This window comes from Lagopus muta, chromosome 2, assembly GCF_023343835.1.
Source record: "Lagopus muta isolate bLagMut1 chromosome 2, bLagMut1 primary, whole genome shotgun sequence".
Taxonomy (NCBI): Eukaryota; Metazoa; Chordata; class Aves; order Galliformes; family Phasianidae; genus Lagopus; species Lagopus muta.
The window spans coordinates 59,974,042-59,991,087 of NC_064434.1; the positions used below are offsets into that span (position 1 = coordinate 59,974,042).

General features: G+C 39.1%; 1 protein-coding gene across 4 annotated transcripts in view; it reads right to left on the reverse strand.

Moving 5' to 3' along the window:
• Positions 1-8: 8 nt before the first annotated feature.
• TIAM2 (TIAM Rac1 associated GEF 2) overlaps positions 9-17,046 on the reverse strand; it is a 90,791-nt gene continuing 73,753 nt past the window's right edge. For all 4 annotated transcript variants that reach the window (XM_048937660.1, XM_048937659.1, XM_048937662.1 and 1 more), the window contains 12 exons: positions 13,273-13,452; positions 11,690-11,758; positions 11,177-11,302; positions 9,807-9,915; positions 9,012-9,191; positions 7,531-7,649; positions 5,723-5,831; positions 3,954-4,012; positions 3,024-3,129; positions 2,183-2,270; positions 1,444-1,598; positions 9-649 (listed from right to left, as the gene is read on the reverse strand). In XM_048937660.1, coding sequence (XP_048793617.1) covers positions 9-649; positions 1,444-1,598; positions 2,183-2,270; positions 3,024-3,129; positions 3,954-4,012; positions 5,723-5,831; positions 7,531-7,649; positions 9,012-9,191; positions 9,807-9,915; positions 11,177-11,302; positions 11,690-11,758; positions 13,273-13,452 — 1,941 coding nt within the window. The remainder of the gene's footprint in view (positions 650-1,443; positions 1,599-2,182; positions 2,271-3,023; positions 3,130-3,953; positions 4,013-5,722; positions 5,832-7,530; positions 7,650-9,011; positions 9,192-9,806; positions 9,916-11,176; positions 11,303-11,689; positions 11,759-13,272; positions 13,453-17,046) is intronic.

Below are 17,046 nucleotides of genomic sequence, written 5' to 3' on the forward strand. Positions count from 1 at the left end.
TCAGAAAGCTAGGATTTCCCATGCCTCTCCACAGCTTCATAAAAACAGTCCTCGTTAACTACAGATGTTAAGCTCTGGACGCTAAATTCTCTCTCCAAAATAGAGTTCAGGTCCAAGTTTGCAGCATCAGAGTGGCTGTCAAGGGACTGGTGACGTTCCTGCATTGCCATTAAAGTTCCCCTGTTACGCTTTGTGCTGTTTACTTTTCTCTTCACTGGGCAGAAATGGCCACGTATCAGCTTTGGATGTTCTCCCATCTTGAAACCATCTCCTTCCTCCTTTTCTGCAGCTTGATCTCGTTCAGAGTCAGTATTGGGTTCCTCTGAAATCTTCAGCCGTTGGAACTGAATTTCAATGTCTTTAGTAGGGCTGCTCTTCTTTAGGTTCTGATAGTCATCATCGTCATCATCACTGAGAATATCAGATTCTTTGACAAGAGCATTAGAAAAGTCAGAGGCACAGCTCTGTACATGCTGATCAGGAGATGAAGTTTTGGGCTCCTGTATGCTCTCAGTGGTGTTGCAGCTGCTGCTCTGGGTGCTGCTGCTCAGGCTGCACTCATCAGAGTCCTGGAAGGTGCCTTTCCCTTGGTCACCGTTCCACTCACTGCTGGGTGAATTCTTCAGTACCTTCAAGGACCTGGTGGAAGCTGTGCAGAAGAAGAAGGCAGTTTTATCTTCTCATCTAAACATCTGGTTATACTACCTGTCTCAACAACCCACTTCCAGTCGCGATGTACCTAGCCTCATTCAAGGTCAGGTATGTCAGCATTCTGATACCAGCAGTGTAATTAAGCATCAGATTTTTCTCTTACCTCCTTCAGAGTTAGATGCTTGCCTTTATGTGCAGGCATATATACCTCAAGTACTAGAGGGACAAGTTGGAGGCATGAGTTGAACTGTCCCTGATCCTGCCACATAATGAGGATTTTAGTCAACTGAGCACATAGAGAACTAGAAATACTAGTAGGAAACTAGTAGATAAAAAGCCTGAAGCCTGTGCTTAATTCATTACCGTATGTGCTGGGATGCAGATTAAGAACATGGAGAGAAACAAGAGCCCTGTCTTTTGTTATTTGTTTTAGCTTTGACTGTTAGCAGGGCTCAGACACTAGAGGTAACTCTGAGGAAAGAACACAGTATTCTGCAGGCCAAAGGAAGTCTGTTTCTAACCAACAAAATGGGGCCTTACTAAGTCTACCCTTAAGAAAGCTAATGACAAATCAAACGTGAGAATACAGTGGGAACCAGCAAGCTTGCTTATCTCCTCTAGCCTTTGTCATACACTGAGTTGTGGAGAAACTGCTGCAACTACTCAGCCTGAAAAAGAAAATGGAATTTGTGGGTCTGGCACACGACACTGTACAGCCACTTTAACAACTGCAAATCATTGCCAGCTCTGGATTCCAGCCTCCATTTTTCACTTTGAGAACCTGTTTCTTACCCAGTTTAGCTGTGGCAGGCACACGGTTCTTGAGTGGGATGAGGCGATCTTTACAGGTTTTCTCCAGAGGCAGCTCACATTTTATGTGACGTCTGAAATTCTCCCGCAAGATAGAACGGATCACCTTCACAATGTTAGTCTTGTTCTCGCAGTCACTGGAAGTTTAACACAACAGTTAATCTCATTTTCACATCTAAAGAAAGACAGCTGAAATCACATTCAACCTCCTGCTTTTTGTTGATGTTTAGCGTGGTGATTTTTTTCAGTCACTTTCCTTAGTAGTAGTTTGGCAGTTAACATTGTTCTGTGTTGTTAGGTATGTCATACTCTTTTGTGTTTTGAATTCTTAGTTACTTCCTTTAAAACAGCCTGAAAGATCAGGTACCAAAGGATTACCCTTGGAGTGGTGTTATCAAATTAGGGTTAGGCAATTTCTGCTAACCAACCAAGAGTCTGGTAAAATTAGTCTGCCCCTATCATACTGGAACTTATGATACTACACCTGTGCAGATTTTCACTGGATCACTGCATCAAGTTCAAGGCAGTTTCAAACTGTTATGTCTGTTATATCTTATGCAGGTAAATAGTAGCACAGTGCCTAGATTTAAAGACTGGTAACAGCTTTAGAAGTGCTGATATAATGGTCACAGGGTGGAAGGGTCTTCTACTTTTTAAAATTTCATTAATGTATTAATTAATTTCACACATTAATTTCATCCAACTTCCATAAAAAGCTTACCTGCTGCACAACTGAAAAATGGTTTCTGGCCTGCCTTCCAGTTCTGACTTTGTGTGAATCAGTTCCCAGATACAGCTGTTCTCTGTTCCTGTGCATAGAAGAAGATGTTATTTTTGTATATATTTCACAGAACCTTCAGCATTAGAAAGACCCGTGGAGAGCTCCTCTTCTCCTGAAAGCAGTGTCAACACAGGGTGTGGTAGATCCACAGAAGATCTCATCTGAGATAGAACCCAAAAGAAAGTTCCCTGAACTCTCTAGTTCTAGCAGCCTGCAAGGGCTACCTTTGAAAACTCTATGTTCTCTCTTGGAGAGTTGCTTTCCCCTGTTCTTATGCTTCTTAATGCCTTCCAGCCTTAGAAGACCTTCTCCCATTTCCTCTAAGACAGCCTGTGACACTACACAAGGTTCAGAACTGGATAGAATCATAAAAATCAACTCAGAGAAAACAAAGAGGTGGCCCTCTGCTACACCAGTTATACAGTCAGCTTCCCACACCAAGACTCTGCACACAGAAAGGGCATAACCAGGATGTCAGCCAAGGTAAACCCCATCCTGTTCATGGTTATCTTTTTACAGGGAATTTTCATTCTGTCATATCTTCATATCACCCTCCATCTTCGTTAACTCAGGGAAGAAGAGGAATAAAGCCAGCATATGGAACTGCAAAAGTCTATTTGTGAATCAGGTCTGTGTCCTGTGAGGTCAGACAACAGTAGATAGGACTTTCTCTGTACCTGCCTGTTTCCAGCAGCTCCAGAACTACGTACAGAAGAAGCAGTACTGGAGAATCGCAGAAAACTATTCATTCCAGAGTTTTCAGTACAAGGAAATTAATTACCTGCTGCATTCCCAAGCCGAACTTGAAGAGCAGATAGAGGAATCAGCCAGCGAAACTTAAATGGATCCAAGTCACCATAATTATGGGCAGCACGAACATTACTTGGCTGCAAAAACAAAAGCAAGAAGATATTTCTAAGAAGTGGTTCTTTTTTGCTTCCATTTCAGATCCATAACTGAAGAGAAATTGCAGTTCATTAGACTTTTTCCTTCAACCCCTAATGTGTGCTTGTAGCTGGAATGGTCATAGACACAGCCTTGGAATTTGTAGTTGCTTCCTTTTAAAAGCACTTGATTTTAATGGATAAAAGTAATATATATAAGTGCTATTTGGGAACAAACATTCAATGGAGAAATAGTCTAGGGATCGTACATTAGCAGAAAACAATCATGTCACTGCTGCTGCTACTACTCCTAAAGCCCTTTGATCTCTTACAATTTGCAGGTTGCAGTACATTGCCACTGATACTCAGGATATACTCAGGATATTCAGGTTGCTGCTTTAGTATTCCAGTTTTGTAAATGGGGCCAGAGAAAGTTACATTTATACATCCTTTCAAAGTGATCAAGGGTCTATAAACAGAGGTCTTCAATCCTCACAGTGTTAAGGTAGGCTGTCACAAAAGCTATCTGGAAGGAAGTGATTCCTGTATGGCAGTGTTTCATCCCTGACAGAACCAATGTATTGCTGACAGAGAAGATGCTGGAGCTTACTAAACAGCACTAAAAACAAACAAACAAAAAAACAGCTACAACTTATTGTTACATAAATACTGAATGCTTGTTTTTTCTATGGTAGCTAAAGTTCCAGCCTAGTGAGAGGAGGTGGCATTTTACCACAGCCACTTCCTCTTCAACACCAGTATGATCCATTCTACACTGCAGCAGGATCCTGCTCATAAACATCCACCACAACTCACAACAGACTTACCATTTTCTTTTTCAGTTTGTAGTTCTCTTTATACACCAGTATTACAGCCCTCTTAAAAACTAAAAAAGAAAAGAAGAAAGAAAGAAGACTCTTAATTGCAGATACAATATTCAGTGAAAATATCCTGAATAAGCTGAATATTAAAAGTCATGAGACGAGATAAGCAAAGTGATTGGGAAGCATCTACTCTGTATTAAAGTATTGAGTTTTTCATCCCACATATGTTCATGCAGTAGCAATATTTATTCTCAGATCTTCTGATGAACTTTTTAAGGTGAAGCCATTCTGCACGTGCATTATGAAACTACTGGCAGCCTGGCTCTAGCAAGTCTTCACACAAACATATAAAGCTGGTGCAGTTTAGACGTTAAGGATTCAGGTTTTCTTTTGGATGGATGCCTTCATGTGGAGTGAAATGCCAGTACTAAGAGAGAACTGTGAAAAAGGATGATAAGTCTTCCTGCAGGCCAGCTTTTGTTCAGTTGGAAACAAACATTCATCTCAATTCCTACTTCTGCATCTGAAGGAATTATCTGTCTTCCACAGCATCTGAGTGGAGCGGCTCACTAATGGTATCTAATCTCTCAGCTTCCAGTGAGGCAGTGACATGCTCTCTCTAATCAACAAGGAGAGATTAGAAAACCAGGGACATTGAAGGTGCATCTGGACTATGGGATAGCAGTCCTGGATCCCAGACTGGATGACAGTGGTATAGCTCTATTCTTACTTATGCATCCACATTTCCTTCCAGTGGAAGAGAGGGGCAGTGATATGCAGTAGGCTGTCATGCCTTCATGGAGCCAGGATGCAGACACAGTGAGCACAACATTTAGTCTAGAGTTGGGCATAATTTCCTTTAGTTTCACATATTAAATAAGTGCACTTTTCAAGCTGCAGTAGACTAAAGTGGGAATAAAACCAGGTTTCCCAGGTGGCAGACAGTCTAAGCTACGTATCAGGCCAGAGTCCCTTCATTTATTTATACACACCCTGTTGAGAACTCCCACTTACTGGGCTTGAGTGACTGGCATGTGTGGATCACTGAGAGCTCATCCAAGTGAACATGTGGAAGCAGTTCACACTTCTTCTTCTGTTTAGAAGCACTCTCTCCCCTTATCTGTCATGCTTAGAGAAACTTGGAAACTTAGGAAAACTTGTCTCATGAACCTGGAGTTGTTCTCTGGGTCCAAAGACATTTTAAATAGATGTTTTTTAAATAAATAGACAAGTGCCTAATATGTTTCAGTGGAACCTTTTGATTAGTAAGATAGTAAATGATTAATAGTACTTATACTGTTCAGTAAAACTCTTGGTTCCATGCACTGATTTTCACTTACATGTTTCAGGTTAAAATAGTCTGAACAAGGACTGTCAGACAACACATTTTGATGTAACAGTTGTAAAACAGGTTTTCCTGTATTCCCAGGAGTGAAATAAATCACCATTTTCCTACCAGCCTTGTTTGAAGACTTATTTATCATATTATTTTAGAGAGAATGTTGTTGCTTGAAAATCATTGATTTCCATACTTGACACACAGAGTAGATGAGGTTGGCTCACAGAACAGACAGTAGCAGCAAGCAAATTAAATAGAAATGTTTCTCTTGTATTAGGAAATGTAATAGTTTTGCATATGCTTTCAGATGCATGTCTACATTAAGTAACCCATGGTTACAGGAAAAGGAGATAGTGGCTTTAAAAAGTGTGGAAAATTTTAATTTCTTCATCTTTAGATCTGAAAGAGCAGAGTCATGAAGGAAGACACTTACCAAACACTGTAAGTTCAAGGTCTTTTCTTGCTTTGCCCAGTGATGGGAAAGGATTTAGCCAGGAAACTGTGGAGTGCATCAGAAGTTCTCCCATGGAAAGTTCAGTCACCTGGAATAAATTAAACAATAATCAATTAACAACAGACAAAAATATAAGCAATATACATCAATGCCATGATACAAAGGTGGGAGTAAATATTAAATTGAATACACATTGATAGCATTGATTATATGATTTCTGTATTTACTGAATGTACACAGTGAGCAAGACAGGGAGCTCTGTACAAAGGCAGGAAAGTGCAAGTAGTCCCCCTAGGTTGCTCTGAATACATCCTATTTATTTCCATGGAAACTACAACAGATACAAAGAGCACAGTAACACAGATTTGTTAGAGCAAATTCTCAACTACCAAAAACTTGTTTCAACAGTCAGCTGATTCACTTGAATGAGATAATAAATATGCTCTTCATTTTGTGGTGTGACAGATGTGCACAGCTGTCTGGAATGTGGCTTATCTTTCACACTGCTGTCACCACTGCTGAAACACACCACCCACCTCCTTACTGTGCTCACATCACTGTTTGTCTCTATCAGTGTTGAGTGAGCATCAATGAATGTCAGTTGGGTGCAATGCTTTGTTCAGAGGAATTCAGTGACACACCTTTGCTTCAACAGCACCTCAGTGTTGGATCCCATTTGTCAGACTGCCCCTCTGCTGCCATCTGTGAGATGGCAACAAAAAGAACAAAATACTGGTGAGAAGGGTCAGCCTGTACGGCCATACCATCAACATCTGCTTCTGACGTTGGGAGACAACAGAATAAAATAGGAGGCATTACTTTCAGAGCAGCCTTTGCAAAACAGATAATAACCGTAAAGTAACAGCATCTAAGTTATGGATGCTGGATACAAGTTCTTACTATTAGCTATATATCTTTCTATAGCTTATAGGACTAAGCTGACCTGATGATCTGTCTACGTATAGCCAGTTGTGAACTGGCTGATTTATTAGAGGTAAATGCCTTTATAGAGTAATTAGTATTAATGACACTTCCAATGGCAGAATTAATGCAGGTCTTGCTCTCCAAGGCTCTTCTTTCTTCACTTGACAGTGTATCTCAGGCTGTCAAGTTTGTTACCTAGAAATGATGAGAAACTAAATTGCCAGTGGAGGTGATATGGCTTTAAATATAAGGACATATAACAACTGACTTGGCATCTTCATATTCTCTACCTCTACTGATTGTGTCTGCTTCGTAATTGTTTGATGTAAATGCCTAAGTTGAGACACTGCTGCCCCAGTTCTGTGAGATGTGTGCACACAGTTCACTCAGCTAATGCTTTTGCTCTCTCAGATACCCATGGATGCCTCAGCCCTAGAAGTGTAGAGAATGAGAGTAACAGACATTAATGTGAAATCCCTAGAATTGCCACTTTCATTTATATGGGTGAAAAAAAAAATCTTAAGAACTCTGAAGCATAAAATCTGAATGCCTTTGGGCATGGATAATCTCTGCAGCACTTGAGAAGAGGAAGATGTCTTTATTTTTTCCTACTGAGAATTAATGTCTACGCCTGCTTGCAATTCTTGTCAGTCCAGAAGGCTGTCTGAAAATTTTTACTGTAACCTACTGACAAAAAGAAGTTTCACAGACAGATATGGAATGGAAGTCAAAATATTAAAGGAGAATGAAGGACGCCCAGCACAAACAAGTTCCCAGAATTACTTCAGGAAGAGATAAAGACCCCCAACAGCTAGAAGGATAATGCTTCAGGACTGAATAAAATACTTTGTTCCTTCTCTTACCTCCTTCTCTGTTCCACTTTGATCTGCAACCAGTTGATCAAATACAGTGCCGTAATCTTCATAAATCTTCTGCATCTCATTGATGTGACTTGCTACTTTTTCCATTGCCTTCAGCGCTTCTGTAAGGTTTAAAAAATTCATAGGCAGCTATGTAATTCAATTGTATTTTCTAACCATGACATTTTGTATAGAATTCTACTTGAGGCAGCCAAAACCATGCAGCATTCCCAAAGTTTGTTGATCAGAATTCTAGCTTTAGATCCGTGCCTCTCATAGCAGCTGCAGAAAATGTGCTTCCTGATCAAAGTGAAAAATGTTTATCTGATCTCTTGAGCGCCTGAACAAATAGCAGTAAGTGTTCTAGTGATGAATATTCATGAATTTGGAGTTCATAACAACATGACAGGAAACACAGTTAGGTTTTGCATCTTGTATAAATGGAGCCACTAGGCTATCCAGAGTCATAAACACCCATACTAGCATAAATAATTTAATAATTTAATGAACTTTAATGGAAAATAATTGAATTTGGCTCATCACAAAATACATAAATAAATACATTGCTAGGTTGCACAAATTCATCAGTGGTTGTTATCTATGAAATAAAATGCTGGTAGTCAGGTTTTATTTAAATTTTGTTTTCTGGACAAAGAATTACACTAGATAGCATTACTTTATTGTTAATCCACAAAGGAGTTGGATAAGGGCACTTAATTACCCTAGTTCTTCCAGCTCTTAATGGTGTAGTCTTTTAGCAGTTTGGAATTCACCCTTGACCTACAAGCAAGCCATCCTCAACCTGATTGTAATGGCAAAATATAGTATTAGAATCTCCCTTTGAAGTCGATAACATTCTCATGACTTTTTGCTGACAGTGTATTTGGCCTGAATCTATTTTGTTAAAATGAAATTCATCTCTGGACTTTGATCCTTAAGGTGCTGACAGACATGAACTGAAATTCCTCAGGGTGAAGCCCCAAGCATCTGAGCCTAGAAAAAGAATCTAATATATATATTAGGACAGCCATGAATTTGTGTGTGTGAAGACTGTGAAGCTTTGACACAGAACTCTTCCACACAAGCAAGAATCACAGCCAAGCCTCAAACAACTAAAATTGTCTTCTGCAATGCTATTAAAATTTGACGTGTTTCAAGAACTAATAATAACCACAAGTTATTTCCAAGTGGAAAAACAACACAATGAGCTCCTGTCACAAGGATTAAGGAGAAAGACCCAGTCCTGTTTGTCATGACAAATTCTGACTGTATCTAATTTCTCAAAGGGACTTGGACATGCTAACTGGGATTTTTCGCTAAAAGCACAATAAAGCTACTTACTGTTTTTAATGAGAGAGAGGGAATTCTCTCTAAGTTTTGACAAGTTCTGTGCTGTCCAGTGGAATGGCTACCTGCATCTTTAGAAAAGGCTGGAAACCAAACTTAACTCACATTGATTCCTGCAGAAGAATCCAAGAAGTTACCTGTCAAATGATAGTGCTCCTCACTCTCGTTGTCTGTCAGAGACACCAGCTCTTTCAAAAGCAGTGGATATTTCAGCACTCTCTGAACAGGCTTTATGAGATATGACTCCAGCGTAGAGGAGTGTTGCTTTGTAGGATTGCGGGCATCCAGGAAGGCCTTAAAGGCACTGTCTGTTTTGGCTAAATATAAATGGACGGGTTGGTCAGTTGAATGTGGAACTCATAGTGTGAATGCACAGAATTGCCACTCGTAACCAGCATCAAGTACCCCTCCTTTTTCAGTAGATGCTTTACACTCTTCATTTCATTGTCATTTCATGCACTAAATAATGTACAGAAGGGCTAAGAGAGCAATCATCTAAAGGTGACATTATTCCTCTGCACTGCAGGCCTCTTCTGCATCAAATTAAAGAAGTGATAGCGGAAGTAATTCCTCACTTACTCAGCCATTCATTGCAGCTTTGATTGACATCCATCATTTAACATGCAAGCATATGCAAACCAAATATAGCAGCAGCTTCTGGAGTATGAACTAAATCTGCGGACAGCACAAACCTGTGGCAGATGTTTCTGATGCTATTCAGGCTACCGCTTAGTTGTCACAAAAGAAATCTCATCCCTTCAGTTCTATACCGTACTGTAGCAGAACTGCAGATCTCAGCTATTTCTATTGAAAGATATCCTATTAGTCCTTCCTTTGTATCAAAAATTTGCTGCAGGTCAGAGTTTGTTACAGTGTTTCACTGAGGTTTAAAGTCATGCAAATGAATTGTAGTAATGAAGACAATGAATTACCTCTCTCAAGAACTTTCTGAACTTTGATGTGATTGGCACAAAAGCCACTGTACAGTTTAAAGTGGTCAGCATAATACAGAAACGATCCTCCCAGGGAAAACAGCAGTTTCTGAAATCAACACAATCAAAATATTTACTTTATTACCAGAACCCCAAATAAACATTCAGGTACATAACACATAGACTCAGTGGTGTGAGCATCTGCTGCCTTTCTATATATATCCTAGAGTATACGTATACGAATATATATATGTGTGTGTGTATATACACATATATAGAATACATGTATGTGTGTGTATATAAAATAAATATATATAACAATTATATTACATGGATACATTATTCGTAGTAGTTCATAATGCTTCTTTGTATCAGTAGACTTCAGAAAGGCAAAGGCTGCAGTTTTTCTCAGCTCTCCCTGAGCAAACACCGCTACTGTAGGCATTGTCTTACTTTATCTTAGAGACAGGACAGGAACAAAAAACTATAGGCATACAGGTACGTTGTGCTGGGAAAACACACGAGCACTTGGAAGCAGGGCATGAAAGTGCCAAAACCAGAAGAGAGAGTGTAAAACAAAGACAGGGTTGCTTTCCAACTGTTTTCCTTCTTTTGGGCAGGTGATAATTACAGAGCACCTCTGCTTTCTCTGGATGAAGAGGAGGATGGGAAGATGTAGGAGGGACTGAGTCATGAGGAAGATCTTTTTAGAGAAATGCTTCTCACAGCAAAGATAAGAAAGACAAGTAGTGATGGAAGAGGAGGTGAAGGGGGAGGAGGAGAAAGAGAGCAACCTTCTCTCATATTTTTGATTAGTGTTTGCTTCACAAAAACCAAGGGTCAAGCAGACCTGCAAGCAGTCTTTTCTAGCTTTGTGACAGTGCCAACATCTCTGGGGAATCTTCTTCCTCAATTATGTCAAGTACTGAGTGATGCCACTGGGAAGATGACAGCACAGTGAGGGCACAATCGACAGTCATCTACACTTTGTAGATGTGACTCTGTTAGACCTCACATCATGAGAAGCTCATACTGCATTTAAAAGGAAAAGCTCCCAGTCTGCAGCAGGTGAACAGGGCATAGCAGGGAGTCCAAGGCAGGGCGGAATTCAGCATAGCAACAATAACCTTTCTACAGAAGTTACACTTTGTGTAAGCAGTGCTACTTCATAGCATACTTGAAGTCTACTCTGCATTGTCTGTCTTACATCCTTTGCCATGGGAAAGAGGAAAGACCACGGAAAATAGCACTCACTGTCCACTGCTGATAGGTTCAAACATAAAAGCAACCATATGAAACAGAATTTTAAAGCCAGATGTCCACAAATATTTCCTGGCAAATTTTAAGTTATTAAATAACCACATATTTACCCGGAACTGAGATGGTGTCTGCAGTGTATTAAAATCTGAGGAAGAAGATATTCCATCTTCAAGGGTCTCCAAAAACACCTTCTGAAAATCCAGCATTTCTGGCAGACTGCCGAACAAGGACTCCATCTGTGAAAAAACATTAGTCTATGACATACAGCACTCCATACAGCTACCTTTGGTCTTGAGAAAATAGTCCACTAAGGAGATACAACACACCAAAAGAGGTTGCAAAGACCAGTAACATATTCATTAATATTTTTCAAATGCATTTTATTAAAAGGTCATTATAAAAAAAGCAGAGATTTCTTAGCAGTTAAATCAGAAGTACAACTACCATTTTTGAAAAGTGAGGGATGTGTGAACCAGAAAGACACATACAGGTGTAAATCCTATTGTTATATGCATAGTTTTGCTTTTCTGTAGTGCTCTAAGTAGTGAAAAACAAACAAAAAATAACCACAAGGTCTTAACTCACGAAAGAATGGAAAGAACATCTTTCAGTAATTCCCTCACCTCATCTTGTGTAAGGAAGGTTTCATTTTGGAGAGGCTCCAAGTATAGCTCAAAGAGGCAACTCAAATCCTGAAAGAAACAGAATTTATTCACTTTTTATGTAACGGTTTGAATTTGTCCTTTACATAACAACTGTGGGAATACAGGTAATTTAAGGAATAAGTTAGAAATACCATTCCAGTCCTGTAACAAAGTCACCCGTGTGTTGTTAGCACTAAAGTGATGGCTAAATTAAAAGCAAATAAATTTCAATGTAATGTTTCTGTTTCATCTTTCAGGATTTACAGCTTTACTATTACAAATTATATTTGAGTGTAGCATGAGGAGGAAACATTACATATGATGGCTTTCTGAAGATCTGTGTATGTGAGCAGTATCAAATATTTTAATCATGCATGTTAGATAAACCATATAAATAGTCACTCATTTAAACATCAGCAATAAAATTTGTCAGGACGTGTGACATTTTAAAATCCTATTTGGTATTAAAGCATTCAGTTATATTGTCAAGTAGTGTGATTAGGCGCTTTTTCAGTCACTTCTTCAAAGAATTGGTGCCACTTTTGAAGACTTACTATCCCACACCAAAGCATGACAACAGGGTTGGGGCCCACGCTGCAGGGCTCTGTGACCCTGAGGAAAGAAATGGCAGAAATTCTTCTGGAGAAGGAATAATCAGCATCTCTGTGAGAATCCCCATGAAGAGCATTTACAACCATCCAGGAATTTTGCCTGGTGTTACCCATATTACAGTGAATTCCATGATCTCCTTTGTTCAAGTGATTTCTCCATAAGAAACACCAGCTGGACATACACAAGGGTTCATGTTCTGTAAATCTTCCTCAAGCTTTACAGTGTATGGTTGTATTAGTGTATGGATGGATATGTTAGAAATGAGAAACTGGAAGTTTCTCTCCTTTCTCACACATTACTGCAATTGAGTACTGATATCAGCAAGTATGAGTTTTGAGATAAGTAAAATAGATGATTCCTCCTTGCTGAACATCAATGAAATCAAGCTGTTCACATATCTTTTGGCATTCATTCACATGAATTCTGTGGAGAGATTCTCTCGTAAGGGAGGAGGCATATCCAATAAATCATGGGCTTATCAGTCAGAAGAGAATAAACATATGTATGATGTTAGAACCAACTGGAGTTGCACCATTTAGCTTTGCTGATTCAAAAATAATAATGCACTATTCCTGACAATTAAACTTCTTTAGAATTTGTAGGAGATTGTTCCATTCTACCAGGGTTTTATTTATTTATTTATTTCATTTTGAAAACTACGAAACATCCCCTGGAATACTCTAGTGTTAAAATTTTGCATATGGCTACTCCCTGCTAATGACTTCTTTCAAATCTAAACACAAATTGACCAGAACTGAAGTGACCAAGTCAAATCCTACACCAAATATTACAACCTATTGAAAAAAAAAAAACAAAATCAAAAAGGCAACAGGAACAATTACATAAGCAGACTCTATGTTATGACACTGGTTATATAAAGATAAGCATGAATATATTAAGAACACCTACAAGTCATGGTCAGCTTTAAAAAGAAGGCTGTACTTTATTACCTTGACATAAGATTTCTCAGTATCCATAAGTTCTTGGATGACTTTCCTCAGTCTGTCTGCATCAGAAAGGTGTCGAGCCAGTGGTCGTGGAGGCAGATCCTGGTTGTCCTTCTGCCCTTCCATGCTGCTCGTCTGGACCTCTTGGAAGTTCCGGCACAATGCACTGATCTGTTCTGCGCTCTGTGAAACGGAAAGAGACAAGTGCTGATGTTCAAAAATACAAACTGTACTATAACTATTTTTAAATTCCTCAAATTTTGCTTTTCTTCCAAATTCACAAGCCAGCATGGGCTTATTTTTGACATATACTTATCCTGGATAGCTCTGAACAGCTTGAATTCGTAACAGATCTGGATCACAACAGTAACATTAACTGAAAAATGTCTTGTGTTTTTGCAGTGTAAATCACTTTAAGTCATCAGATACACACTTGTGAGATGCAAAAGATGGGAGAGCACACATAAGTCATGCGATTTGGTTCTTATGATGCCAGCATCACACTGGTGGGTTTTTTTTTCAACAGTTACAGCATCAAAATAGAAAAAAATACTAGATAGAAATCTTACAAACATTCTGAGTCTCTGGATGACCATCACTTGCACCTGAGAGCAGCTTATGCAGGCAATAATGTTTAATGCTTAGTAGGAAAATCATTTCAATATTCTTTTCAATATATAACATTTTCCTGAAAACTAGAATATTGCTACCATGACCTAGCTATACATTAGCACCTGTTGATATCCACTTTTTTGTACCATGTGAAACAATTTCTCAGCATTTCTCTCACGCTCTCCCAGAGATACTGGAAGTCACATATGCTGTGCCACACATTATCTTGCAGTTAGCAAATGTATTCAAACGAAGACTAGATGAATGCTGCCTTATTTCAAATGGAAGAGAACGGAACTCAAGTACATTTCAGAACTGCCTTGATGTGCTCTGATTTAGTCCAAAAGCTGTTTCAAGCAGGCTGCTGGGTCTCTTGATTCACTGATTATGCGTACAGCTGGGTTCACCAATGTACTGCGTCATCATATGGGCAAACACAGAACTTATTCTGAAACGGAACTGAGCTATACTAAACCCCTCCGTAAGGTAGAGACTGAGTGTACCAGCAATATTAAAGCTCCACCATTCATGTGAGAAAACACAGGTACATCCCACACATCTCTGTGATGGAAATAAATATTAAAATGCCAAAAACGTGCCACATAGTCCATATCGCTTGGTAGCTTCCCAACCCTCCAGTTTGGAATAACGTCACCACTTCTAAAGAGAGTTAAGTGATTCTCATCACTAAGATGTGCAACTGTCTTCCACAATCCTGTGTAATGACAGTTTTCAGGACTCTGAAATTTACATCTATACTGTATTTAGAGCATTCATTAGGACCTGACAAAATGCAGTGTGAGCATTTGTGGTGCTTTGTAGAAATGCAGCTACATACTGATGGAATACATTAAAGAAATCACAGTACTCTGTACCACTAAAAATAATTCATGTATTGGAAATAAATCATGACTTCATTTAGGGAAATAGGAGGGTATTTAAAAGCAACTTCTAAATAGCTCAATTCCGCAGTACTTGAATTTATATCTTATTTTCTGATGTCGGAAAGCTTTGTATTTGTATCAGAATGACTCAGATTTTACACTCTCTGCAGTTCAAGGCGTGTGTGGGCAGCTTGATTTACATCAACATGATGCCAGATCAAGGATACTAGATCAAGGATTCAGGATGGCCTATTCAAAGGGAGCCATAAACAGCATCGTCAAGCACAATTTTACAAGTCACCATAGCACAAAGTGGTAGGACAGGCAGATGCTGGAGAACTCGCCACATGTTCTCTTATCCTGCTCAGTTTTGGGGCTAGAGCTGCATCTAAGAATCATTGGATAAGAAAGTAAAAGGAAATAGATGACACTCCTCCATATAAACAATATTTGAAAAACAAAGCAACATGACTTTGATATCAGAAATCATTCTGTACAACTTCATAGTAGCGAACAAATGGAAAGGAATAAAAACAATTCTTGCTCTCTGTTCCTTTCCAAAAGTCCCTTATCACATTGATTGGGTCTCACATCCTTTTCTCTGTACTGCTGTAGATGCTTGTTTTCACTCCCCACTCAAAACAATGTCCTGCTCTTTATTATTATTGCTCTTTAAAATAGATATTTCTAGGAAGGCTCTGAGGACAATCCCTAAGAGCACATCTTTTAGATCAGATGTGTTTGCAGGAAGGTCTCAGACTCTGCCCTATTACCTTACAAGCTCTTGAACTAGGAAGCCTCAAAAGAGCCCCAGGTTGGTACTACATCCACCTTAACAATAGAATAACCCAGAATTTGCTCTGAAAATTACACTGCAACACCTAACGCTGGCTGATTTGACTTTCAGATCCATCTGGTAAACTCCTCAAGCGCACAGGTTCTTTTATTTGCACATGACCATGACTGTCAGTCCTTAGTAAAATTTACTTAGGTAAAACTTTGTAGCACACAACTTGTTGGAATAAAATCATTTTAACTGGTGAAAAGAAGGTTTTTGACTGTGGCCAAGGCTGCAAAGTAGCTGGTTACAGAGAAGAGCTGAGGAGAGCATGTAGTGCAAGCAAAGGACTTTCTTCATAGTCCATCACTTTAGCTGACATGTGATACATTCAGCAGCATTTATAGACAGCAAGCAGCTTTGGCTTACCTTTGGCACTGGACAGAAACTTAAGACTGCCAGTGTTGAATTTGAATGGCAGACTTGGGAAAGAGAACTAGAAGTTTTGCAGGGTTTGTGGAAAAACAAGTACTTGCATTCTAGGAAGAATCTAGTGAAGCTGTTCCGTTCTACTGGCCCCTTTTACAGATTTTCCAGCAAAGCGGTATAACCTTTCTACCAGACCTAGCAGCTGGAAGAGCAGGCTCTCTTGGAAGGATGTGTAGAAGCTGTCTTGAGAAACTTTGTTTCTTTTTATCCTTGCACCTGTGTTCCATATTTCGGCCCCATATATTTTAGCTTGGAGTATTCCTCATTAATGAGCATTGTTCACAGCAACTTTAGAAGGGAAACTTCTAATTCTCTAATTGTCAAACTTCACCCATAGCTGCCAACAACCACAGTGGTGCTCACAGCTTGTAAGATGAAGATGAAGCACATCCTATTTTTAATAATATTCTCAAAAAGAAATATTAAGGATTTTTCCTTCGAAGTGAACAAAAGATATGCCTACAAAGACTGTCTTACAGATTTTCTTTGGTCCTTGCAGACAAGCATATCATCATCTGAGGCTGTGCTATCCCCACCAGAGTTAAAATCTCCATAAAATTAATTTGCAAGAGGGGAGAAGACATTAATCAGGACTGGTTAAGCATTAGCACAACAATTTCATGGCTACTGTGTGACTTTCATTGAATGATACTGATTGAGCATAAATGCTGCACAAGGTCAATTATAGAGTCTCTGCTCACTGCTGTTTCTCTTAGTCTCATTTATACACCTGACAGATCAGTAGGGTTTGGTGTGTTGGTTCACTGCAGTTTAGTGTAGGTTGTGGCTTGGAGTGTTTTTGTTGCTTACATATACATATATATATATATATATATATTTCTTTTTTCCTTTTTCTTTTTTTTTTTTTCTTCTTTCTTTTTTTTAAGTGATGAAAAGGAAAATTTAAGTAGGCTTATAAAAATCTTCAAGCTTAGGAAGATTCCTTGGGAAGTTTACAGCAACACGCATCCTTTGACTAGCTTCCAGATTCCTGTACCCTTGTGGAGAACACTG